Source organism: Vipera berus, assembly GCF_964194415.1.
Source record: "Vipera berus genome assembly, chromosome: 3".
NCBI classification, from domain to species: domain Eukaryota; kingdom Metazoa; phylum Chordata; class Lepidosauria; order Squamata; family Viperidae; genus Vipera; species Vipera berus.
The window spans coordinates 196,874,520-196,902,474 of NC_138204.1; the positions used below are offsets into that span (position 1 = coordinate 196,874,520).

The 27,955-nt window shown below is 36.8% G+C and overlaps 1 protein-coding gene across 1 annotated transcript; it reads right to left on the bottom strand.

Moving 5' to 3' along the window:
• Positions 1-26,897, bottom strand: EIF3E (eukaryotic translation initiation factor 3 subunit E). Its single transcript, XM_081324449.1, has 13 exons — positions 26,760-26,897; positions 21,163-21,277; positions 20,445-20,562; positions 19,460-19,502; positions 16,845-16,949; positions 13,645-13,770; positions 10,612-10,736; positions 8,290-8,416; positions 5,326-5,427; positions 4,703-4,812; positions 2,171-2,273; positions 1,242-1,376; positions 1-842 (listed from the first exon to the last, which is right to left on the bottom strand). The coding sequence occupies exons 1-13, from the start codon at positions 26,847-26,849 to the stop codon at positions 804-806; spliced, it is 1,338 nt and encodes a 445-aa protein (XP_081180575.1). The 5' UTR covers positions 26,850-26,897; the 3' UTR covers positions 1-803.
• Positions 26,898-27,955: the final 1,058 nt, after the last annotated feature.

The following is a 27,955-nucleotide window of genomic DNA, read 5'->3' on the forward strand; positions in this document are numbered from 1 at the left end:
TACAACATGTATTTTAATGACCTAAAAAAAGACCTAATTTCTCTCATGAAACCAAATTACAAATTGCCATAGACAAAATCTTTACATAAGTTTTGCTTATAGAAAAAATTGGTATTAAAATTTTTAAATTATTAAAATTACATTAAATTATTAAAATTGGTGCTTGCTCACTAAGCACGGCTGGCACCGAGACAGACTCCTCTGTATGGAAACTTTGTCCTCCAATCTTGCCCTATTCTGAGAAGAGCCAGCTAAATAAAGTTGCCATTTATTACATCTGTTACTCTCTCCATTTATTTTTTTTCCAAAGTAGCCAAAGAGATGGTAGCCTGAATAAAAATGAATATTGCAACCTATTTTTGGCTATAGACTCATTCAGGGCTTGTATCAGCCTTGATTTATTTTTATTTTTTTGTAAAACGTCTACCAGATTATCTCTGAGGCAAGACTGTTTCTTGACTGAAAGTACGGGTACCATTTTAAGTTGAAGTGGATAAAGTTTGTAATATACTCTATTAGCAGTGTTGTATTTTAAAAAAATATCACAAGGGGCTTTTCACAGTTGAAATTTAAGTAATTCTTTTACATTTCAATTTAGTTTTTTTAAGCTTTCAAAAAATCACTATTTTTGCTGACCTGAATAAAACCTTTTCACAAATTCAATTAAAGATAGCCAAGCAATTAAAAGTAGCCAGTTTTATTATGATTAATATGTACTGCAAACTTCACATATCACCTTTTCAAAACAGCACATAATTGGAATCTTTATCAAATGAAAGTTTTCTTTTGCTTTTAGAAATATTTCAGTAGAAGCTGGAATCTTGAGTAGCCCAGTTAGGTGCCTTTAAAAAAAAATAAAAAAAATTATAAAACAGTGTTTTTCATTCCTAATTAATGAAACAAGTATAAGCACAGCTATAGAACATGTTGACTTTGTGTATCAAAAGATACATTTTTCCAAAAAGAAGGCAACCATGAATCCCATAAAGTAGATGTAAAAAAGAAAGACAAAATTCCTTTGCAATGTGCACTTTTTGCCTTTTAAACTCAGAGCTATTAGTTCCACCTATCTTCCTTATTTGGCTTGTATCAATTTAATTCTTCACCTGACCTTTTTGAAATATGTATTTATATGTCTTTGAATTACTGAAGATGATAATTGGACCAATTTTCTTCTTATAGACTGTCTTCCTTTTTTGCATTCAATATTGTTTTAAAAAGACACTAAAATATCTGCTTACCTCAGCCCTGCTGCCTTGGTTTAGTTTTTTCTCAATATTCATAGCCAGCATCTGACTCCGGAAGGACAAGCTTTTGGTTTTTTCAATCACTTGCTGATAAGGAGATACTGCATTGTTCCCCATAACCACATGGCCCTTAAAAAAATTCCATATACTTATTACAATACTTCACAAAGATATTACAGGCTGAATACTCATACACATTCACAACTGGAGGGTTTATAGATTTTCATGGATAGAAATTAATACCTAAGCTACCGTATTCTTTATAAATTAGTACATCATATCTTAAATGTTCAGGTACTTATCAGTAATTTTCACTCAAATGTTCTAAGTATAGCCAGATGATTCCTCAATTTAGGGGAAAAAACATTGTGACAGGACCTAGATCAATAAAAGGCTTTGGTGCTTCCGGGATCGCGCGCACCTCCCCAAACCTCCCCAAACTTCGGCAGGTCTGCGGACGGCGGTGGCTTGGGAGAGGTGCGCGCGATCCCGGAAGCACCAAAGCCTCGGCCGCGCACAAGTCCTCGGTAAGTTTTTTTGTTGACTGGAGTATAAGCCGAAGTGGAATTTTTCAGCCCAAAAAGTGGGCTGAAAAATTCGGCTTATACTCAAGTATATACGGTATACACACACACACACACACACACACACACACACACACACACACACACACACAGCCAATTTCTTTTATGGAGACAACACTTTTTTGTATTTTTACAAAAAAGATATGAAGTACACAGTACTGTCTAAATCATCCAAAGCCTTAAGTACATATTCATCTTAGGATGGTACCATATACTAATCATCTCAGAATCAAATATACATAAAGAGAGTAAAAACTACAAGTAACTCTTTGTGTTCTAGTAACTAATGAGTTTTAAGAATTCATTTTAAGTCAGATTACAGTGTTACATGGAACCTACCAATTTTGAATCTATTTTGGCATCTAGCCTTGCATTTCGGATTAAGTTCACAATCCATCGCTCAGCTTCTTCAGGTGTCATATTTAATTTATCTGCCAACATGCTGAAGAAAGAGAAATAAAAATATAGTATCTAATTCTTATTTTGATTTTTGTACTACTTCCTGAGTTGGAATCATACTGATTTATGCTGAACAGCTAAATACTCTATTTCACAATTCCTACATTGTTGCCAGTTTGGTTTTGAATCCTGACCCAACATCAACCAGAGAAGATGGAAACATGGAAAGGCAAAGTTCCCTTGTACCAAACTTCAGTTTCCCAGAAAATCTAAAGATTAAAACTTAAATTATACTTTTAAATATAATTTATTAAATGTACCATAAAGAAAAGTGATCTATCAGCTATATCTTAAAGGAGAGTTGTTATTTGTTTGCAGATCTTTAATAGGATACTTTAAAATCTACAGTAAACTATGAAAAATAAACAGCAAGGTAGTCCTAAAAACAAGCAGTTATTATTTTCTAACTTAACAAGCCTATCTTGTTGACCATCCAATTTATCTTAAGGCAGTCCAATTTGGTCTATCCACATTTTTAGAGAAACCAGGTAACTTACGGATCTTATACTTAGTGAAACCAAATTAGATGTTATCCTGTAGATTATATACTTGTCACCCAGACTCCACTGGAGTTGTACAGCTAATGTAAATGTGTGTACACACACACAGACGTATTTTTAAAAAATATTCGTGAGAGGTGAAGGAATTTGTTTTAATAGAATGACCAGACAGTTTTAGCCAATAGTCAAATAACACATAACTATAACAAATCTGCTGAATATCCATCTTGCTTCTGGTGAAATAATTGCTCTAAGGAAGGTTTTGTATTAATTCAAGCAATAAAGCATTAGAAATCTCTTTCATGTGCTTTAACAGATCACTTGTTCCGAGACCTAAGAATATCAAAAGAAGGCTTTTAACTACTGGGCCAGATTTACAAAGATGTCACTTCATGATTAAACTTATTCCAATATCTTGTTTTCTGTAATTTGAAATAGCATTTGTTGTCCTGTTAGTTGTCCCAAAGGTGCTTTTTACAGGAGGCAACTGGACTTTTTTGTTTTTCTTTGAAGACGTTTCGCTTCTCATTCAAGAAGCTTCTCCAGCTCTGACCAGACGGTGGGCAACGGAAGGATTTATATTCCTTGCAGACATGACCAGCTGTCTGCAAGGAATATAAATCCTTCCATTCCCCACCATGTGGTCAGAGCTGGAGAAGCTTCTTGGACGAGAAGCGAAATGTCTTAAAAAAAAACCAAACAAAAAACAACAAGAAGAAAGTCCAGTTGCCTCCTGTAAAAGCATCTTTGAGACAACCATGACCTGGATGATTGAGAATCTCCATAGACATCCTGTTAACATACTTTATGCAGATGACATTTCTGTGGCTTTCTAACAAATTCTTAGCATTTTATTTAGTTTTCTATTAATTTGAGAATTATAAAGGTTATTTTTGTAAGCTTCCAGCTTATCTGAAACATGGCCAATAGGCAATACTAGAATCTCTACTTTAATAGTTCCCCAGTGCAATCTCTATCTACCTTCAATTCAAGTGTTACATATTGCCTTTCTGGTTATCTTAAAATACTTCAGCTTACTAAATCTGTAATCTTGTTTTTTTCTTCCTTGGTATGAGAACATAACTGGCTCCAAATGACCCAGCTGGCTTTATGCCTAAGACAGGACAAACATTCAAGGTCTTCAGATTCTAGTGTGGTGTCTTTAACCAACACAGCAAATTAAATCTCTTAGTTCAATTCAGTGCAGAATGCACTAGTGATCACAAAATGACACATTTGGTCTTAAGTTATACAAAATCATCAGCCTCCCCAGTTTTTGCATATGCTACATTTAAGCCATTATATTCACTTATGTATGAGTAAGTTATCCTTGTCCATATACTTTCTGGACAAAAGATAGCATAGACCAGGATTAAGTAATCTGGTGCTTGTCATGTTTTGGGCATCAGCTCGGAGCAATCCAGCCAACAAGGTTATGTAAAAGGTTTGTGTGTGTAGTCCAAACTGTTTCTGGAATATCAAACTGCCCTCCCATAAAAATAATCACAGTGTTGTCTGTGACAATCACAACTCAAAAGAAATGCTTCAGGGACTGTAGCATCTACTGATCTTACGTATATACTTTCATTATAATTATGATACTTATGTTCAAAGAATGTCTTTGCTTTCACAATTTTCTCTTTTATACAGGAATGCAGAATTCCACAATATTTGGTACCTGAGGGAAAATGCTCTATTTCTGCCAGATAGTAATAAGCTACGTGGAATTTAAAGTTTAGATCACATATAAAACATAAATTATATTTTTTAATCTACAATCATTTGATTATTTGAGTATACCTATTTTTCCTTTTTGATAGTTCAGCTACTAATTAAGTATCTCCGCAATATTTATCTGATATTTATCTGATGTTAGAAATTAACATTTCTAATGTATTTCACATTTCCTTACTTTATGCTGATACATTGGTGGATCCGACAGAAAGTCTCAAACACAAAGAGTCGTGCGTTCTCAATGAAGTCTTCAAGACAAGCCACCAAAAAGAAGTCATTCACAAGAACCTGTTAAGACATGAGCAGAGCAATGGGGGAAACCAAGATTATATGGATTAGTTGCAAGCAAGTAATTCCTTTAAATGACAATGTCCCTCCAAGATGCAAAACCCAAAACTTAAAATGAATTCTATAGGGTAATTAAACCATACTGTAGCATATTCTCCTTGACTTCTGATAAAGGATTGTAAGCACTATGCTACTGAGCTTCAGAGATATCTATTCACATAGTTTTGGATAAAGCAATTTAACATTGTAAACATACTGCATTAACCTCGTTTAAATAAAGACAGCTACCTGACTTGGTTTCAGAATTTAGCCACTTAAAACTTTGTGCTCTTTTTTTACAGGAAAAATTTTGTAAATCTTTTTTTAAAATCCCCCATTTCAATGACCTCAAATTGTTACTGCTGTTTGTCATTTTCCACAACTCTTCAAATACGTATCTACATCCAAAGAAAATATAATTAGGGTATATTTACTGGCTTTTAAATGTTAAAATAATTTTTAAAAGGTTCTTACCAATTCACATTCTCTCAGCTTTTTTTGAGCTCCATCAAAGTCAACATTCACATACAAACATTCTACAAATTCAGTTATTGGATCCTTGTAGGTGTAAGATTCCTGTACATTTTAAGAGTAGTTGTACAATATAGTAAGTACATATGTAAATACTCAATGCCCATATGATTTATAGCAACAGAAGTCAGAGCAAAGCAAGTAAATCAGTTTTAAAGTACTGCTAAGGTAAAATGGCCATTTAAAAAATGACCTTAAATATGAATCATTGTCCTTATAAACATTTATAGTGAGGTTTGCTATAAATTCGTAACACAAAAAGGCTTGCATTATCAGTATAGGTTTAATTTTAGGTTGTGCTCTTTAAATTATACACCTCTCAATTAAGATCACACATTTCTTTTTCAAATATATTGTTTATTCATTATTTCAATTTTCTTTGGTTGCCTATTCATGATTCTGGACAGCTGACAATGTTATCTTTATAATGAATTTAACTGTTCAAATCTGGTAACTTCATGGACTTTTTTTCTAAGTATGTTTCCTGGAAACCATACCTAAGTGGTTTTCAATGCCTTGTTCCATGATTTTTTTATATTGTTGTATAAGTAAGTAAGTAAATAAATAAATAAAATGATTATTTTGCAGTAGTTTTCCATCCTAACATCACTTACCTAGCTTCTATATATTTAAAGAATGGTTTGGTATCAATAGCAAGAGAACACGCTGTGTTCAACTTAGATAGGAAAAAAAGATCTCTACTTTTGTTTTCTGTTTTTGTACCATTACTTGTTTTGAAATTTGCAAACTATCCAGAGTCATTGCAATGTATTAATTCTTCTTCATCATTATCATCATCCATCATCATCTAGTATTTCTTACTATAAAAATATGGCACATTAATCTTTTGTGACCTAATGTCCCCTCTCGATGTATTTGATCACAATACCCATCATTTACCATGCAGCACATCTATAAACATTTGTAGGAATGACAGGAATTATATGGATATATATCTGGAGGTAATGCTCAACCAGTTGGTGCTAGGTGAATGTAAACTGAAACAAATCATGATAACATAAGACAGGGCTAATTTAACTGGACCCGTTCCAATCGGGTTTCAGGCCCGGGCACAGCACGGAGACGGCATTGGTCGCGCTGGTGAATGATCTCTGGAGGGCAAGGGACAGGGGTTGCTCCTCTGTCCTGGTCCTATTAGATCTCTCAGCGGCTTTCGATACCATCGACCATGGTATCCTGCTGCGGCGTCTCAGGGGGTTGGGAGTGGGAGGCACCGTTTTACGGTGGTTCTCCTCCTACCTCCAGGGCTGCTCGCAGTCGGTGTTGACAGGAGGGCAGAGATCCGCCCCGAGGCCTCTCATTTGTGGAGTCCCTCAGGGGTCGGTTCTCTCGCCTCTCCTGTTCAACATCTATATGAAGCCGCTGGGCGAGATCATTCGTGGTTTCGGGGTGGGGTATCATCAGTACGCTGATGATACCCAACTTTTTCTTTCCACCCCGAACCAACCCAGTGATGCCCTCGCCGTGATGTCCCGGTGCCTGGAGGCGGTTCAGGTCTGGATGGGGAGAAACAGGCTTCGTCTCAATCCCGCCAAGACTGAGTGGCTGTGCATATCGGCATCTCGGGCTAACCAGGTTATTCCACCTCTAACGATGGGGGGTGAGGTGTTACCCCCGTTGATAGGGCTCGCAACTTGGGCGTCCTCCTGGATTCACGACTCAATTTTGAAGATCACATAGGAGCCGTGACCAGGGGGGCTTTTGCACAGGTTCGCCTGGTGCGCCAGTTGCGTCCCTATCTGGACCGAGACGCCCTACGCACAGTTACTCATGCGCTTGTGACCTTCCGTTTGGACTACTGTAACGCTCTCTACATGGGGCTGCCCTTGAAGACCACTCGGAGGCTTCAACTGGTGCAGAATGCGGCCGCGCGAGTTGTAATGGGGGTCTCCCGATACTCCCATGTAACACCTCTACTCCGCGAGCTGCATTGGCTCCCGGTTGCCCTCCGGGTGAAATTCAAGGTGCTGGTTATCACCTATAAAGCCCTACATGGCCTGGGTCCGGGGTATTTGAGGGAACACCTGCTGCCGGCATCAAATACCCTTCGCCCAGTGCGCTCCCACAGGGAGGGTCTGCTCAGGGTCCCACCGGTAAGAGATTGCCGGTGGGTGACACCCAGTGATAGGGCCTTCTCAGTGGGGGCGCCTGCCCTCTGGAACCAGCTGCCAGTGGAGCTGAGGACTGCCCCCGACCTCCGATCATTCCGCCGGGGCCTGAAGACCTGGCTCTTTGAGCTCTCGGGCCCAGGCTGAGGAGAAATTTATTTTAATTGGGGTTTTTAATTGTACAGGGTTGGTTTAATCTTTTTTAAATTGGCTTTTTAACTTTTGTATGGTTGATTTTTAACTCCCTGTAAACCGCCCTGAGTCCTCAGGGAAAGGGCGGTATATAAATGCAATAAATAATAATAATAATAATAATAATAATAATAATAATAATAATAATAATAATAATAACAACAACAACAACAACAACAACAACAACAACAACTGAATTAGGGCAGAGGTGTTCCTCTTAGGACAGGAGTAGGCAACCTCGGCTCTTTTATGACTCATGAACTTCAACTCCCAGAATTCCTGAGTCAGCTGACTCAGGAACACATTAAATGGCTCCTTTGGCTTCCACCTTTTAGTTCACCTGTCTAAAATGTATGCACCTAAATGCATTTTTAAAGGACATGCATCAATGAAAAATCAGTAAAATTAATGCATTATCTTTAATACAAATGTTGTAAATGTAGAGGTCCCTTTGATTAAAACTACACTGAAGAAGACTTTTTATTTGCCTATAGCACAGAAACCCCAAATTTTATTTTTTGTTAAGGTAACTTAGAACAAATCTTGACCAACCCACAGTAATTGTAAAAATGTACATATTCCTTACCTGCTGAATAACCTTGACTAAGTCTTTCAATACCTGCCTTCTTTTTCTAACATCTTTGTTTGTTATCACAGCTGTAGTCAGGTATCGAAGAATATGTGGGCACATTGTCTGAATTGCATTAATATATCTGAAAAAACAAAGTATTAGAGAATGCAATTATTCATTATGAACCCAGAAAAATCCCAACATTTATTTACATATTTATGGTAGCCAAAGGCTATTTAGAGATTAAATAAGCAAGCACTGAGCAGACATATTGAGTCTCTGAAACAATTTTTTTAAAGTAATGATCAGAAAATTGTACTTCAAATCCACCTTAAAACTTTTTATGGACCTAAAGATGTATCCATGGTAAAATGAGCACACATAACAGTACTGGGACAATTTTAAAGAAAGTTGCATTTCCATTCAAAACCCTACAAAAAAGCCTACAAAATGTGCACTAGTTTTAATAACGAATTATGCCAATGAATTATGGCAGAAAATATGAGCTCAGTGCCATTGTGCAAAACAAAGTTACAGATAGAAGAATGACTCAAATATTTCCATACAATAATAATAATTTACTATAACTATCTGGAAGGCAGTAACTGAGTATGTTTCAATCTAGAAATGAAATCATACATATTGTTTGGATATAATGGCCACAACTTATGATGAATCATATGCCCTTGGAACAGTGCAATGGCAGTGAATCAGTGCATTACCTCATGAAACACTTACATCACTACCCAATTTCAATGAAATTGATAGCCTGAGTTCCTTAAAATCATTGATAGCTTTAAATGTAATAGTTTCAGTAACCAAAGCAGAGGAGAAATGATCTTCTGTGTTTACACCAGATGCTACTAAAAGGTTTTTCACCTGCAATATTTCTTTACTGATCCCTACATCACATTATTGCAAAAAGCTTCAAGTTAAAAGATAAAGATCAATTGCTAATTCCATCTATTTTTAAAAGAAGTGTCCATGAAATGCTTTGTTAGCAGCTTTCAAAGTTGGCATAGATTTAACCAATTTTGCTCATCAACAAAGAACTGTTTCTTGACAAAAGGCATTCAAATATGTATTCAGCATGAACCTACATATATTTACTAATATTCTATGAGCCAGTGTTCCTTACTAATATTAGTAGCAGCAATAATAGTTAAGTGTCCCTTACTATGGAACTACTTTTATAACTATTAGTACAGTTTCTTGATATGCTAAGCAATAATTAAGTTTGCTTTGTTTTGGCGTAGTCTGTTGTATAAACTCAATCCTTCTGACATACTCAAGAGAACAAATCGTTTTATAAAATTGCTGTTGACAACCCTGTGGCCCCAAATTGAATTTTGTGCATCTCTTGGAAGTCCCCTGGGGTTGCTATTACTAAAAATCCTCTGGTAAGAGACATTAAATATATCTATAACCTATGCTAAACTAATGATGCAATTTTTTAAAAATAAAAATGCTACTCTCCTCTTAAAAAAATAATCATGGCCACAGGCTTATAGAAAACGTAAAAATGATTCAGAAATAGCTTTTTGGAATTGCCCAACATAGTACATATCTGCTAGTCATTAAACTTTTTTCAGGGCTTCTAAAAGAGCCTGAAAAAAAAAGTGGCTAGTTTAAGAGTTGTATTAAGAGTCACCGCCTTTACAGCATCATCATCATCAACAGCTTTTTCAAGGTTGCCCAAAAGCCAGAAAAAAGATGGGCTGCTTTATAAATAGCAGAGAGGGGCTGTGTTCATGTAAGTGCGTGTAAATTATTTTTAAAATATGCATATCTTATAGCACCTTTTACTGCAAGAATATACCATAATCAAGTCAAATGTTGTAAGTGCACATTCTTCTTTACATGCTCCCTAATGCCTGATGTTCTCCAGATGAATTGGATTACAACTTTCGGAATCCTCAACAAGCATGAACACTGGTTACTCTATAACATTTTGAACTGAACTTCAGACTTGAGAACTAAATTTATTGAAAACTATTTAGCCAAATACTTTTTTCCTGCATGATCTAAACCAGAGGTCCCCAACCTTTTGGGCACCAGGGATCAGTTCCGTGGAGAGAAGTTTTTCCACTGACTAGAGGGTGCATGGTTTTTGTGTGCTGCCTGCATCCCACAGATGGGGCTTTGCTTGTTTGTGCGGACCGGTTTTTGGCATGCCGCAGCCTGATAGTGGTCCATGGACCGGGGGTTGGGGACCCCTGATCTAGACAATCTGAGAAAGATACAATAACTCTTAAATATTCCAATTAAATCTTTTAATATGCTCAGGTGTGGAATAACTTCTATATCCATGTTGTCTGTAAGTTCAATGCAACTCACTGAGGCTGATATAGGAAGAGATCGATGATGTTATCTCTGCCTTTAATATGGTTGAAGAAAACAAAGAGAGACCAGTGAATTAGCCATGTTCTCTGCTGAAGAGCCTGGAGAGGAGAGCTGACGGACTGAAAAAGAGATTTCCAAAATTAGAATTATTTAACTACTAAAGCGTGTTGTGTTTTGAGATCTGGAAGCTAAGGACTCAAAGAAATGTTTCTTAAGACAGAGTATTCAGTTGCTGTTCTTAACAGTTCCCTGCGTCTGATCCCATGCTGTTCAGGAGTGTACTCCAATGCTCCAGAAAAGCTGCTCTGGGAGCAACAATAGTTGTCAGACACAAGCAGCCAGAACCACCCATGAAGAGCCTGAGGCTATAACTTTATTGTTCATCACCCATGTTACAAGACTCTCACCAAATTGTTTGCCTTCCCCGGGAACACCAGATAAGGCTTCATGGATTTTGGAGATCGTGCTCAATGACTCCAAACTAGGACCTCTTTTGACCCCTCCCTCTTCCACATCGGTGCAGAGAAGACAAAGGAGTAAAGAGCAGCTTTTTTTACCACCAATTAAAGTTTTAGCTTCTTTCTTCCTCCATTTCAAATTATGATAGAAAGACATCACAATCTTAAATTCATTTCACTAAGATGCCTAAAACAGACTAGTTGTACAACTTGCTATCTACCTATGGCACAAAGCAATTGAATGGCAAATTCTTTTTCTGCAGCTTATTCCCACAGCTGCAGTACCAAGCAATATGTTCCAATTGAAGAAAATGCAAGGAACGAATTGATTTATGTTTTACCTTTAATGTTAAAATTGTGACAAAAAGCAAGTTATGAACATTGCTGCAACTTAAAATTCTTTTGTTCACGTACTATATACTCCTCATTGTAAGGACAGACTATTGCTGCTTTACTTTCCCTACTCTGCATTATGCAACAAAACTAGCACAGGGCTGTCTACCTATTTCCTGGCAAGTAAGGACTTTTCCACCATAGAGTTCCTTTTGGTGGGACCAAGGTAAAGAGCCTCCGGAATATCATCCCCCTGAGATTACACTTCTTCTGACCCTGCTGACCTTTCACAAAGCATTAAAAACTTGGCTTTGCCTTACAGGCAGAGGTTCTGGCAGTATATGAGAGCACATTCTATGGCTGAATTAAATGTAACATGTTATAAATGTTCCTGGCTGCTATGTTATGCTATTGATGTTTTTAATATTTTGATTGTTTTTAATGTTTTTATTTTTTGTTGTTAGATGCCCAGAGTCATGTATACGAGATGTGCAGCCATGTAATTTATAAAATAAACCAATACCAAGTAGATATTGCAAGAGTCCTTTTTCCCATTAGTTTCTTAATGGCAGCAGTGAACAAGTCATAAGTGACTTTGCATGACTCCATTTGTAGGTCTCTAACATAAGATTGTGCTGCTGAAATTTGGTGATAAAATGGCAGATTTTACACGGTGTACTTTTGAGTAGCTCCCACATCAGCAAAAACATTAACGTTTGAAATGGGAGATGCCTCTGGAAGCCAAACAGCATCCATTTTCACCTTTAACATATGTCTTCTGCTCCCAGAAGTGCTTAATTTCAGGCTGTTTTGGTTTGTTTCTCTGTAAGTTTTTTTTTAAAGAGGGTTTGTCAAGAACACTGAGAAATTTTCCAGAAATGTGTTAGAGGTTGTATCAGCATCCTCAGTGCCAAGAAAAAATCAATAACATCTCTCTGCATTCTGTCATTGGTGAGGTATAGCAAAGATAATGATTCAAATATTAGATTTCTGGTGCTAATGCCTGGGCTATTTGCAGTACATACAGATGGTCAGCTTGGATGAAACAAGTAGTGTGCCAGAGTGCAGAGAGATACAGAATACACTACTAGGGCTAGTACTGTCCTCAGGGACATATATGGCAGGAGGAGGAGAAGAAAAATTTATGAGGGCTTGGCTGCAGTGCTGAAACCAATTCAAAAATTTTAGTGAAGTGCAATTATATGATTACAAAACAAACCTGGAATTCATATAAAAGCATATACCATACGTAGCTACAATTAATAATTAAAAAGATAGGTTGGTAAAGACAACAAAGTTCAGCTGTTATCTTCAAAAATGTATATTTGGAAATATCTACCAAAAATAGCCCACATCCTTGATTTAAACTAAAATAACTTTGTATTCAAAGTTCCTAGGCATTAACTTTAGTTTTTTTTTTAAAAAGGGGGGAAATGTTCCATTTTTAAAGAAGTGTTTTATTCTACCACCTTGAAAAATATATATTTATAGCTTGTTGATGGACCTGAAGTTTTAAGAGGAAATTTAAGATCTATTCTTTTTGCTTAACATGCTCCAAAAGGAATAGAAGGCAACCATGAAATATGTCCTGATTTATAATCAGATTATAATTTGTAATTTATTCTGAAAGTGTGAAAGGATAATATGTTAAAGATAAAATATACTTTATCCTGTTCCTATTCTTTATTCTGTATGATTTACTAATTATACTTGCTCTTTGCCTGTTCAACTCTAAAATACTTGTCTATTTTGAAGGATTCAACTGAGTTTATATATAGTTAATATATATTATAATCTCTTTTCTGGCACTATCTTCTATTTCCACCTATAACAGCAGTTTATTACCTATACAACTCATATGGGTATGCTAAGTAAATAAAAAAAAATACAATACTGCTCCAAGTACGAAAGCAATATGGGAACAGAAAGCATTATTATGCATACTTCTTTTACACTTTTGGACCCTCCTGGTAACTAGCTACTTGAGCTAGTCCTGAAATTCTGAAAGCAGAATTCCAACCTTCTTTCAGCTAAGAGTGGGCCATCAATAATTAACTGACTGAGCTCATTTTCCAGGCATGCAAAAACCTAAAAACATTCTCTGAAACAGACTTTGAAGAGCATAGTCACAAAAATATATCTGAGGGAAACATGGGTTGGTATTAAATATGTCAACATCCAGTAGGTGTCTTCCCCCACCTTTGTTATGTGGCGAAGCAAACAAAAACAAACTCACACTATTATCAATTGTCTCTTTCAACCTTGTAAGGTCTTCCATGGCAGCATCCCAGTCCTGCATCAGAATTCCAGATGCCAGCTTTCCCCAGAGTGAGCTCAAAGCATTTCTATCTGTTGATGGAACCTGTTTTAAATAAGTGAATCCAATTACAATAACCACAATAATTTAATATTTCTCTAGGTCAAACATTCTGATTAGAGACTTGCTGGCACCAGCAGAGAGAGAATATGCCATCGACATACTTGCTCCACAATTTGGGGAAAATGGGCTGTGTTTCATTTAGCAAATCAGTTTTGATTTTCAAGGAAACAATCAGCAGTAGGCATTTCCAAGGAGATTCAGCTGGAGATTAAAACAACAGGAAAGCCTGGAGAATTGGCAACCACAGCTTCTGCACAGGATTTTCAATTCAAGCAATAATGATCTTTTCATTAACAATACTTCAGTTTAGTTTGGGGTTTGCGCGCAGTAATTTAAAAGGGTTTAAAGCTTAACTAGTAAAACCTCAACTCTACTGAAAATATTTCCTAATCAGAATGAAGAAAATCTAGACAGGAAAACAGGCCGCTAACTATTTAACTGATTGGATCATTATAAATTTTCAACCAAGATGTAATATAATGGCACTTGTAATATTCTACTTATGTTTCTCATTTTGAATAAAGATAACAGAGTTTAATGCAGCATCATTCAGAAAGTAAGTACACTTTGATCCTTGTAAGTACACATTTCTGATCAATTACATTTTCTCTAACTTTTTTTAAAAAGTGCTGGAAAAAAGCATGCAACTTCCATGTTAGACTATAAATAACATCATGTCTTAGAATGAAGAAATGCATATAAAATTTGAGTTTACTAGAACATTACTAATTCAAATAATACTGATGTGAAATAATACAGTAAAAAAGAAAAAGCACTATCCAATGCTTAAACCTCTATTCTAAGCAGTATTTTTTCATAAACTTTGATATTCAAACAAAAACAGTTAAATCTTTCTTCAACAGACTAAATATTGTATCCAGACATAAAAAAAAATTGATACAGATCGACTTCAGAAATTTTGTAATAGATGTCCTTTAGTGGAATCATCTACTAGGAGAATCATCTGTCCATCCATGTTTAAATGCGTGTACATAATGCTATTTTCCCCGCTATAAGATTATAAGATCTTTAATGACAAATTTTGCTGTTTTGACATACCTCCATATAGCATTATTTGGCACTGCACACAGCCTGTTTTACGACAGGTTATGCAAGATTAGTTTTAATATCTGGATTTTCCATACACACACACACACACACACACACACTCCACTACAGGAGTTAAATGATTTCCAAAACACTCAAACAAATTATCAACAGCAACTGCTAAACTCAGTGGTACTCTTTATTAATCTCACTTTATCTATAAACAACTGTGCTGCCCCACTCATTCACATACAAAGGTAACTGTGGTTTAGTGAGTTTATTAATATTCCCCAGCAATTCCCTTCACCCAAAATCCCAGCACTGTCCCCATTAAGTCCAGCCATGAACACGAGACCAATGTTAGTCCACAGAGCAATGGCCAGAGACTCCACAAAGCACTGGAAAGTTTCTCAAACAAAATAATTCCATCAGGCAAACTTAAATCCACAAGGAAGCTGACAAGGCAAAAAAATCCAGCATTTCCAAGGCAGGATTCAAGTCAAAACACAGTGGGGGCACACAGGACGATGGGAAGATGATGCCGGCAGCAGGTGTTCCCTTAGATAGTCCGGACCCAAGCCATTTATGGCTTTATAGGTCATTACCAGCACCTTGAATCTCACCCGGAGGGCAACCGGAAGCCAATGTAGCTCACAGAGAAGAGGTGTTACACGGGAGTATCGGGAAGCTCCCATCAAAACAATAGGTCATACAGTAAACCTTTGGATCTTTTTGTGTACTGTGCCCATTACTATTAAACACCCATTAAATATCCAAAGATGTTATTTGCATTATTAACACCATTTTCATCTATTAAGGTCATTTCCGTACACATAACAGAAATTGAAATAAATCTTCCACATTATTTCCAATACGAGTTTCATCAGTTAATTGTGGGCAGTTATGAACAGAAACTTGTTGAATCCAAAGTCTGCTAAAACTAAGATCCAATAAACTTGAGAGTTTACTGTCCTAGAAAAGTAAACAAATGAAAACCAGAAATACCAGAAATAAATCAATAAATAAATAACCCACATTCATAAATCCCCACTAAAAAGATGGACACCTATGTTTTTAGTTTTCTTCATATTAAAAATCATAGTTATTTGCAAGTCAGGAAGTTGGCATTTCTGAGATGGGCAGGGGGGGGGCATGGACACTGCTAGGAGTAGATAGGTCCCTCTAGGAAAGGAGGAACATCACCACAGCTATTGCCATGTTATTTAAACCAAATTTTGTTATACATACTATCACAGAACAAAATGTATCAAACAATCTACAGAGATATTCCTGAAGAACAGATATAATAAGCACACACAACTGATCTTTATTTCTTGTTTGCATAATTGCTTAGAGTCTGAGCAGTTCAACATGATGATACTGCAATCACACAATCCCAGGAAAAAATGCAATCTGCTTTAAAAAGTTAGCTCTATGTTCTCTGAAAACCTTTGTGGAACCAAATGCTAACATGCACAACCCTTAGGTTTATGTATTTGGTAATCAACTCATACTGATATCAGCCATCAAGTCAGTGCTGACTTTTAACTATAACAAGGCGATTTTAAAATAACCATCAAATTTCCTAAAGCTTAAAATTTTAGGCAGTTAACTATAGAAATTGTTCTATTTAAAGCAAATGCAGTATTTCTGTTCAGGCAAGTCAGAAATACAAAATTTCCAGACTGCTCTTAAGAATTAAACATGCAGACCTGAAGATGTTGTTATGGTTCTCAGAAGCTAAAAGTTGCAAACATTTGACAAACTTTACTGATGCTAACTGTACTTTTGAGCGTTTAGAAATATAAGCCACCTAAAGTTAGAAAGTGAAATAAAAACTTCTGTAATATGTAAAATGACAATATCCTCTCAAAAATAGACATTCCCATATGAATTATTTCCTAAATTAAAGTGCAGTCCATGTACAATTTAATATTATACACCCACTACTTAGAAGATCTAGTTGAAAGTTGTACCATAATTTTAAAGCATAATATAAAGATACTTACCAATACTCTAAACAAGTATAGATATTCTGATGCTGCTGTATAATTACCGCATTTATACTGGAATTTTGCGAATCTATAAAGACTATCTAGATATTCTTGCCTAAACTGTAAAACATAAAAAATAAACATCAAGAAAAGGTTAATATTTAAGGTTTAAAATTTCTTTAAAAATTTATAACTGGGTATTTTTTGTTTGTTTAGGAAATTTATGACCACCCAACTTCCTCATGGTGACTCCAGGCAGCTTACAGGAATAAAATCCCAAATACAAAGCCCAATATACAATGGCAAAACAATGACAATATCACATCACAGTGTCCTGTTACTTCAGACTGAATACAGAAACCTAATGCAAGCAGTTCCTGACTTACAATCATTTAAAGACAGTTCAAAGTTTTGACAAGCCTTAAAAAAATATATGACCTACCCTTGAAATTACGACCATCACACCACTACTGTGGTCACATGATACTAATTTGGGCACTTGACAACTGGCTTGAATTTTTTTAATTAATTTATTATTATTATTATTATTATTATTATTATTATTATTATTATTATTATTATTATTATTATTATTATTATTATTATTATTATTATTTTATTATTATTATTATTATTTATTGAACTTATATACCGCCCTTCTCCTGTAGGACCCAGGGTGGTTCACAAGGCAATTAAAACAATATTACAATACAAAAGTTAATAACAATTAAAATAGATTAAATTATCCTTAATTGAAAATCTAAAACCCCTATAACTCTGATTAAAAAACCCAATTACAATAAGTTTATTTATTTATTTTATTTTATTTATTTTAATCTCATTTATATCCCGCCCTTCTCCGAAGACTCAGGGCGGCTTACAATTTAAGCACAAACCAATGTGCTTAGCAATAGCCTTCATTCTATGTATATGCCTGCTTATTAGGGCTTTCGCCCCCCCCCAAGCGGCATTTTTACAAAGTCAGCTTATTGCCCCCAACAATCTGGGTCCTCATTTTACCTACCTCGGAAGGATGGAAGGCTGAGTCAACCTTGAGCCTGGTGGGATGCGAACCTGCACTAATTGCAGGCAGCTGGTGTTACTTAAGGAGGCATTAGCCCACTGCTCCACCAAGGCTAAAGGTTAAAAATTAAAAATTCTCAGTCCTGGCCGGAAAGCTCAAAGAGCCAGGTCTTCAGGTCCCGGCAGAACAAACGAAAATCAGGGGCAGTCCTGAGCTCTACGGGTAGCTGGTTCCAAAGGGAAGGCGCGCCCACAGAGAAGGCCGTCCCCCTGGGTGTCGCCCACCGGCAATCCTTTGCCGCCGGCACCCTGAGAAGGCCCTCCCTGTGGGAGCGCACAGGACGAAGGGAACTTGATGCCAGCAGCAGGTGTTCCCTCAGATATCCTGGACCCAAGCCGGCAGTTACAGTGTCTTGCAGACTCAGCTAACTTCCGAAAAGCAAAGTCAATTGGGGAAGCCGGATTCATTTAACGATGTGATTTGCTTAACATCCAAATAAAATGGTCTGGTGACTTGGCTTGCTTAATAGCTACATTGCTTAGCGACTGAAATTCCAGTCCCAATTTTGGATGTACAGCCAAGACTATGTGTACTGAGTTTGTATGAATGAGCTAGCCTAGATTCTCCCAAATACATTTTATGCTTTATTAAGCATGTTTTTTTTACACAGAAAAATGTTCAAAATTGTTATACTTCTCTTACATTTAATATGACTAATCATCTTATTAAGCTGCACATATAGGCCACATACTGGAATACTAAAATACTAAGTATAGAAATGAGCTTTAACTATACAAAATCCAGAAAGAAACATAATTACACTTACAATCAATGAGTTATTTAGTCAGCAAAAAAGAACTTTATGAAACAACTAGGCTGGGATCTAATTTATTTTCCTTAAAATGAACAAAACATACTGACCGAGTTTTCCTGCATTAAAACTCCCAAATCTCTTAGCTTTCCTTGTTTGGTTCAAAATGGATGAAAACAGGGCACAGTAAATTAGGGTAATAATTCAATCTGAGAATTATCCATGCTCTGTTATCAGAAGAGGGCATTTTATTTTGCTTTACCTACTTATCCTTATTTACTAATGTTTGAAGTGAATTCAAACAAGCTGTCTGTACTTTTTGCAAATTGTAGTCTTTAAAAAGTTGCCTGGAAAGTGGTTTTCCACTGAGTTTAAAGGATTTACAAGAATAATCCTGAATACCTTAAGTGAATAAATTGGATTAATGATAGAGATTTAGAAGATTATCTCTGGAATGGAAGACAGGAATTTGTTTCTTTATTTTGTATTCTGATTTTTTTTATTATTATTTTATTTCAGAATACTGATTAGTTCTACAGCCTGCACAGAAAACAATTGTTTCAATACTTTCTAATCATAATTTGGGAGAATTTAAAAAATAGGCATTATATGCCATATCAAAAATAACTTAATTTCTAAATTTAATTTTAAATTTATAACAAGTAATCACAATAGGAATATTTAATATCAGTATTAAATTTAATATTTGTTCCTTTTTTATTGAGATTCACAAGCTGCATTTACAAAACAAGACAAGTTTAACTTAGTTTTACAGATTTAATAGTAAATACATACTCCGTGCTTCTCAGCTAAGTAGTCAAATAGCACCCGACCATCCCTGTAATAAATAAAAATTAATAATGAAGCTATAATTGGCTATGATAAGAATCTTTTAAAATTAAGTGTTTCTAAAAGTTAATTCATTCCACACCTTTAATGGATGAGTCTATTCCTTTAAAACAAGTGTGGCCTTGCTTAACACTCAACTATGATGAACTGACCCATGCAACAAACCACAATTAATCATATTTTGACAGCATATAATCAAATTGGATTTGAAGGCAATGCACAGGGAATAGGAAAATGTTGATCCTATTTTCTATCTCCCCTGGCTTTGTTCTTAACAAAAAATCATATGCTTGTAGTGGAGAAAAAACACAATAGGAACAATCTTATTTTTAGTCTTTCCCCCTTTTTATTTTCCTGAAAGAATACTTAACGTGCATTCATCTTAGCTACTTTCCTCTTTAAGGGACAAAAGAAAAATACAAGCTTATAGTTTCATTGCTTGTGTATCTTTAAATCAATCTCATAATTTAAATAAAATCTGCTGAACATTATTTCTTATTTTGTTTATAATCAGAAATATATTAGTGATTTGGATTTTAGCCCTCCATTATTACTCTATAAAAAATTCAACCTGGTGAAAATGCCTAGTTCTCCTTGTTCCTCCTCTTTTTCTCCACAACACGCTTTCAAATGGGTTGGGCTGAGAGAGATTGACTGAGCCAAAGTCACCCAGCTGGCTTTCATGCCTAAGGGAGAACCAGAATTCAATTTTCTGATTTTTAGGCCAGCACTCTAATCACTATACCAAGCTAGCTGTCTAAATTTAAATTTAATCCAAAGCTTTAAGCATATTTACTAAAAAATCCTTGCTCAATTAAGTGCGACTCACTTTGCTTACTCACAGAAAAAAGATTTAACTGAAGGAAAGCAGCACATTTTGAAGCATTTCATGATTTGTGTAACAAAAGAAAACCATGTGTAGAAATACTACCTGGTGGACTGCATTTGAAGTGTGGTTTCTTTGTCTTCAAACATCTTAACAATTGGATCCATTTCTTCCTGAAGCAACTGTAACTGTGCAACTACTGTGTTTCTCTTCTCACGTAAGGCTAAATAAAAAATATAGTGGGTCATTTATTCATTCTAATTCTAAGCATACATATATAATACTATGTATTCCATCATTCACAACTACTTTCAATTTACTAAAAATATAAACGTCTAAATTTTATAGATTATAGATGTATGTTACCATTTAACATCAAATTAGATATATTGTATACAAGCTTGATGTAACTTTATTATTTGGGCTTGGTAAAATGCAACACCTCATTTCAAGAAAAGAACTATTACTGTATTTCCTTTAGAAAAACATAATTTGAAAACTTGGTTTTCCGGGTTAATCATGAATTACCGCAATCTGAGAGACTGAGCCAAAGTTTTTTGTTTTTGTTTAAGTTCCTTTAGCATTAGCAGAAACTGGTTGTGGTAAATCAAGGACTACCTGTACCCAATTGGAGGTACACAGAGATTATGGAAATGCAGATGAATACATAAATAAGAAAATTTGTAGAATGGAAAATTTACAGAATATTTCTTCTACACCTTTTAATTGTAAGTTTACAAGATTTTAATGAATTTTATTCATTTGAACTGTGAAGACTGATTACAGATTTTGCAACAGTTCTGTTTAAAAGCAAATCACATACCCTGTGGAATATCATCAGAGTATAGATTTCTGTAGACATCCATAGCAAAGTCCACCATGTTGGTGTCATCAAGAAGATCCAGTTTTCCTTGCAGTAGTTCCTTTTCATCGTATATCTGGAAAAATAATATGTGTGAAAGAATTCCTATGTTTTCTTTTAATTTCAGGTTTCTTTAAACACACCATTCTTTAGTTTTGTAACCTTTTGTCCAATGAGTTTAACAGTGAGCCAGCTGTTATTTAGATACCATGAATCTGTTTTATAAGTTTAAAGATTTGAGACATTAAGAAGAAAGAATTTAGAAATCACATAGAGCAAATAAAAATATATTAATTTAACATTGGATCTAGCCAGTTTTCTTTATTTAATTTTTATTATTTCAATTTATATGGCTGCTCATCTCAGGTTCATCACTCTAGGCAGTATCCATAGCTGTTGCTTTTGCCAGAATGCTGAAAGCAATGTTACAAGCTCTACCCCTTTGGGACAAGTATACAACACTGTGACTCAAGTAAAAAAGAAACAGGGCTTGTGTTGTGATGCCACAATGCTGTAGTGTTAGTTTATGTGCATCCCTATCACATTACATAAAGAAGCAACATCTGATATTAGTAAAACTAGACTCTTGACAGTTATCAAAAACCATTAGTACAGAACTCATTCTGATACCACATGCAATTACTAGCTGGCATGATTTGCAAAATTCTCTAATCTTATTTATAAAATCAAGAAACCTGAGCAATTAACTTCATGCTTTCAGTTTAACTTACTAGTTTCAAGTCATCCATTATGATTGTTATCAAAAGAATTATTTTCAAAATTATTATTATTATGTAGAGCAAGTCCCCTCACTTCATTATGCTTGATATTTTATCTTTTTAAAATAGATTTTATTGTACAATTTCTTTGATAGTTGTGAACCTTCCTGAATTGTTGAAATGGTATATAAATTTAATATATTACCATATCACATGTAATCTATACAGTTTCAATTAAACATATAGGATATAAGTTGTATCCAAAAACAAGTACTAATCATATTTTGGTGGACAAATTTAGGGAATATTACAATTTATTAGGGACGCGGTGGCTCAGTGGGTTAGGACGCTGAGCTTGTCGATCAGAAGGTCGGCAGTTTGGCGGGTCGAATCCCGAGTGCCGCGTAGCAGAGTGAGCGCCTGTTACTCGTCCCAGCTTCTGCCAACCTAGCAGTTCGAAAGCATGTAAAAATGCAAGTAGAAAAATAGGGACTACTACGGTGGAAAGGTAACAGCGTTCCGTGCGCCTTTGGCGTCTAGTAATGCCGGTCACATGACCACAGAGACGTCCTCGGACAAGCGCTGGCTCTTCGGCTTTGAAACAGAGATGAGCATCGGCCGCTAGAGTTGGAAACGACTAGCACACATGTGCGGGGGAACCTTTACCTTTTACAATTTATTAGTGTATATCAGGGGTGTCAAACTGCCGGCCCGCGGGCCGGAGCGTCACGGAGAAACCGCGCCCATCCCATTTTTGGCAATGGGAAAAAGTTCCGATACGTCGTGCGACGTCACATGACGTCGCGAGTTTGACATGCCCGGTGTATACTGTCCTTATATTAGCTCTCAGACTAAAGAAAGCAAGCTGTCATGGCCTCACATTGGAAATTCACAACTCCAGGGGAAAGAGCTACCGTATTTTCCGGCGTATAAGACGACTTTTTAACCCATGAAAATCTTCTCAAAAGTCAGGGGTCGTCTTATACGCCGGGTGCTGAAACTTTAGGGACAGGGCTGGCTGGAAAACCTGGAGCGGATCTCCCATTTAGTCTGCGCAGGGAAAGCGGGACCAATTGGAGAAGAAGCTGCAGTCTGTGATTTTTTACAGGCTGGGGTCTGGGCGTCTTTCCTTCTAAAGTTGAAGAGCAGCTGTCTGCTCTATCCCAACTTGAAAGGCAGGTGGGGAATGTAGCAGTCAGAGCAGATGCTTAGCTCTAAGGACACATTTGACTCAGGAACTGGGCGGGCTGGCTGGAAAACCTGGAGCGGATCTCCCATTTGGTCTTTTTTTTAAAAAAATCCCATTTATATCCCACCCTTCTCCAAAGACTCAGGGCGGTTTACAATTTAAAGCACAAATCAATGTGCTTAGCAATAGCCTTCATTCTATGTATATGTCTGCTTATTAGGGCTTTCACCCCCCCCAAGCAGCATTATTACAAAGTCAGCTTATTGCCCCCAACAATCTGGGTCCTCATTTTACCTACCTCGGAAGGATGGAAAGCTGAGTCAACCTTGAGCCTGGTGGGATGCGAACCTGCACTAATTGCAGGCAGCTGGTGTTACTTAAGGTTCTGCGCAGGGAAAGCTTTAGAGTGAATTAGGAAAAGTGAAAAAGTGAATTAGGAAAATAGGGAACGGTTGCTGGAATTGGGTATGTGTAGCTTAACGAAGAGAAGGGTGAGGGGTGACATGATAGCAGTGATCCAATATCTCAGGGGCTGCCACAAAGAAGAGGGAGCCAAGCTATTCTCCAAAGCACCTGAAAGCAGGACAAGAAGCAACGGATGGAAACTAGTCAAGGAGAGAAGCAACCTAGAACTAAGGAGAAACGTCCTGACAGTTAGAACAATTAACCAGTGGAACAAGCTGCCTCCAGAAGTGGTGAATGCTCCAACACTGGAAGTTTTTAAGAGACTGGCCAGCCACTTGTCTGAAATGGTATAGGGTTTCCTGCCTGAGCAGGGGTTGGACTAGATGACCTCCAAGGTCCCTTCCAACTTATTATTATTATTATTATTATTATTATTATTATTATTGTTGTTGTTGTTGTTGTTGTTGTTGTTTAATCCATTTGCACTGTTTTATGTTTACATGTTTGATGACAAACAGCCTTATGTTTATAAGTGACAGTTTTCCTACTAAGTACCTGCATGTCATAAGCATTTGAATTAAAATTACCATATTAAAATCAAATCTGATGTTTTTTAATTTTTATTTGATGTGCGTTGGAAGAGGGGTAGTCTTATACGGCAAGTATAGCCCAAACCCTATAATTTAACAGGAAATGTAGGGGGTCGTCTTATATGCCCAGTCGTCTTATACGCCAGAAAATACGGTATTTCATTACATATGGCATGGGTCCGGAGTACCTTAGGGAGCACCTGCTGCCGGCATCAACTTCCCTCCGCCCTGTGCGTTCCCACAGAGAGGGCCTCCTCAGGGTGCCACCGATCAGAGAATGTCGATTGGTGGCCCCCAGGGGGAGGTCCTTCTCTGTGGGCGCCCCGGAGCTATGGAATCGGCTGCCGGTTGAGCTCCAGATGGCGCCCGACCTTCGCTCCTTCCGTCGCGATCTGAAGACACTCTTATTTGAACAAGCCGGCCTGGCCTGATGGGGGATGGGTTGGGTTTTATGGTCATTTTTAATATTTGTATTTATTGTTTTTAGTCGGGCATATGTTTAATTTTCTTTTAACTTTTGTATTTTTGTATTTTTTATATATTTGCCCTGTTCACCGCCCTGAGTCCTTCGGGAGAAGGGCGGTATATAAATAAAATTAAATTAAATTAAATTAAATATTCTTGTGGTTAAACAATGCCTAAACCTGTAAGCATTATAGGAAAACTTTTTTGCAGTGATTCACAAGTAATTTCATACGTAGTTCTGATTCTAAATTTTTATATTTGTCTTTACATTAAATTTACACATAGATGTATCAATACAAAAAACGCAGTTGATAGCATATTCTATTAACAATAAAACAACATACTTTAATAACTCAGAATGAAACATGCATTAGATTTTGTATTTAAGTGACATATCACATGAATCTTTGATAAAAGTCTTAACTGAGAAGGATGGAAATTCAGTCACTTTAATTTGATTGGTAGCCTGGTGGTTTTAGTGTTCTAAGATTTGTATAGTTATTACTGTACTGTAATAATTGCAAATCCATTATAACATACTGAATTAAGAAACTACAATAATAGGATGGCAATATTTCAGCTCCAATTCCCCAGAATGAGCATGCTTGGGCACAAACACAGCACCTGGCCCTAACCTTTTAGAGCAGCCATGTCTTTTCCTGTGATCATGAAACATATGCTTTAAAGAGTTGCAGACATTTTATTACATTTTATACCACTTGCATTACTATATAAAGTGACAAACAAACATAATATTCCTTCCTCCTCCTATCTTCCCCACAAAAACAATGCTGTGAAGTGGATTGGGCTGAGACCAAGGTTATCCAACTGGCTTTTATGACCAAGGTGGGGCTAGAACTCATAGTATTCTGGTTTCTAACCTGAATAGTTAAGTGTCTTAACTACTAGACCAAACAGTTACTATGGACATTCCAAAGTATCTTTCAAGAAGTTTTGGATTTACTTCCAAATCTAGCATGATCTAATGATTCAAATCTTCCTATTCATAGAACAATTTCTTAACCCACTAGTCTACTGTGCCAACTACAATACTGTTGCAGAATAACACAGAATAACAGTGTTGGAAAGGACCTTGGAGGTCTCCTAGTCCAACCCCCTGCTCAGGCAGGAGACCTATACCAGGGGTAGGCAACCTCGGCTCTTTTATGACTCGTGGACTTCAACTCCCAGAATTCCTGAGCCAGCTATGCTGGCTCAGGAATTCTGGGAGTTGAAGTCCATGAGTCATAAAAGAACAAAGGTTGCCTACCCCTGCCCTATACTATTCCAGAAAAGTGGCTGTCTCCAGTCTCTTCTTAAAAGCTTCCAGCAACAGAGCACACAGAACTTTTGAAGGCAAGCTGTTCCACTGTTCTCCTTAGTTTCAGGTTGCTTCTCTGTCAAAATTCAGTCAAACCATTGTATAAAAGGCACACTAGAAACTGTGTTAATATGCTCAACTTCCCAAGAACTTCAGATTGTGGCCAGTTATTCAATAACTAAGCGATAAGTTTGTTCCAACAAAAAACACCTTACATCGCTTAAATTTACAGTATACAGCAACAGCCGTGATAAATACCCTCAGGACCACGTTTAAGGCATATGACCCCTCTTCTCACTATTAAATTCTTTACTATTTAAGTAAAATAGGAATTTGGAATGCGGGAGTTCTTCTTCCATATTACACAGACGGAGATGATCTCAAGTCGGTCCTTTTCTAAAACTTTAAAAGCCTTATTTTTTTCCATTATACAGAAATGGCTCCAAATTCAAAAGAAACCTCTTAATAACAGGTAGCGTATTGCATTAGTTTCCTGGGCACCTGTACAAGCATATCGGTTGGAAGGGGAAGGGAAACAGCTGAACTTCACCCTAAAGGGTTTGAGATTTCCTGGTGGTCTCCCATCCTAGTAAAGGGCACTGCATGTTGTCTTAGATCTGCCCAGTCGGCTATTTAGTACAAGTGTGGTATTAAATCTACACACGTGGTGCGGAAAAAGTCGCAGCAAGAGGGTTCGTTACCCGCGAACCTCAGATACCGCGCCCCGCATATGGCAACTGGCCTCACTAAACCCGCGCCTCACAGAGGGCGGCCCCGCTTAGGCGGGCCTTGCCGCTTTCGATGAAGTTCCTGGGGAGATTTCGCCCCGAATCCCAGACGGTACTGGAGTGGACGGTCGCCTCACTCACCCCTTTTACGGAGAGGAACTCGAGGAGCGGAAAGACCAGATGCCGGTCCAAGAAATGCGCGATCCGGTTAGTCAGATCGTATTCCGCCATCTTGGACAGGCGGCTGAGGAAAAGGCGGGTCTAACGCACGCCGCCGCCAGCACGCCTAATCTTAAGTGCGCGTGCGCTTTAGGGCGGGCCCGACGGTTCTCTACTAAGCGGATGGGTTCAGCCGGGCGGTTCTTTAGTCGTCAGCATGAGTTACGCATGCGCGTAATTCATGCTTCTTTTTTTACGTCATGCTCCGTTGAAAACTTCAGTCCTTAAACGGGTGGATGTTTTGCTTGCAATCGCTCTCCTCTTTCCAAAGCATTGGCTTGGTAGGTTGTGGTTTGGTTTCAGGAAGTCTCTCCGTGTAAGGGTAGTGTTTCTCAACCCGTCAACTTTAAGACGTACGGACTTCAACCCCCAGAATTCTTCCAGCTAGCATATTGGTTGAGAGAATTCTGGGAGTTGAAGTCCTCATATCTTAAAGTTGCAGCGGTTGAAAATATTGATATATATATATATCAATATTGATATATATATATCAATATTTTGATATATTCTGCTTGCTTTCATTTTGTTTCACTTGCGTTCATCGTGACCAAAATACAACTGCAACTACAATCACCAATATTTTGATCTAAATATCTTTGCATTGTGTAGTTCCTGAGATTACTTTGATTTGTGAGCCATAGTCAAATAAACTAGGGTTTATATAGATATATAGATAGATATATAGATAGATATAGATAGATATATATAGATATCTTTACCTGAACCCTAGTTTATTTGACTATGGCTCACAAATCAAAGTAATCTCAGGAACTACACAATGCAAAGATATTTAGATCAAAATATTGGTGATTGTAGTTGCAGTTGTATTTTGGTCACGATGAACGCAAGTGAAACAAAATGAAAGCAAGCAGAATAAGGCCACAATGGAGATCTAAAGTCTTGGACATAATGTAAAAATTACAAAGTTATTGCAGCTATGCTTCAAAATCCCAAGCTATATGGAGCAAATCTAAGAAGTTATTTTAGAAATTTACATGCTACCTATCTCTGCTTATCCTGGCTCCTGCCCTCCCTCCTTCTTCTGTTAATGAATTTCTTATTGGAAGATGCATTGAGATGAAATTTATTTATTTAAAACCTTTATATACCCACTCGAC

Coding starts and splice junctions, on each gene's coding strand:
- EIF3E (XM_081324449.1), bottom strand. CDS start 26,849: ATGGCGGAATACGATCTGACTAACCGGATCGCGCATTTCTTGGACCGG. Junction 19,503..20,444: donor CTTCAAATGCAGTCCACCAG/GTAGTATTTCTA, acceptor TATTTATTACAG/GGATGGTCGGGTGCTATTTG. Junction 10,737..13,644: donor AAGAGACAATTGATAATAGT/GTGAGTTTGTTT, acceptor TCTCTTTTTCAG/TCCGTCAGCTCTCCTCTCCA.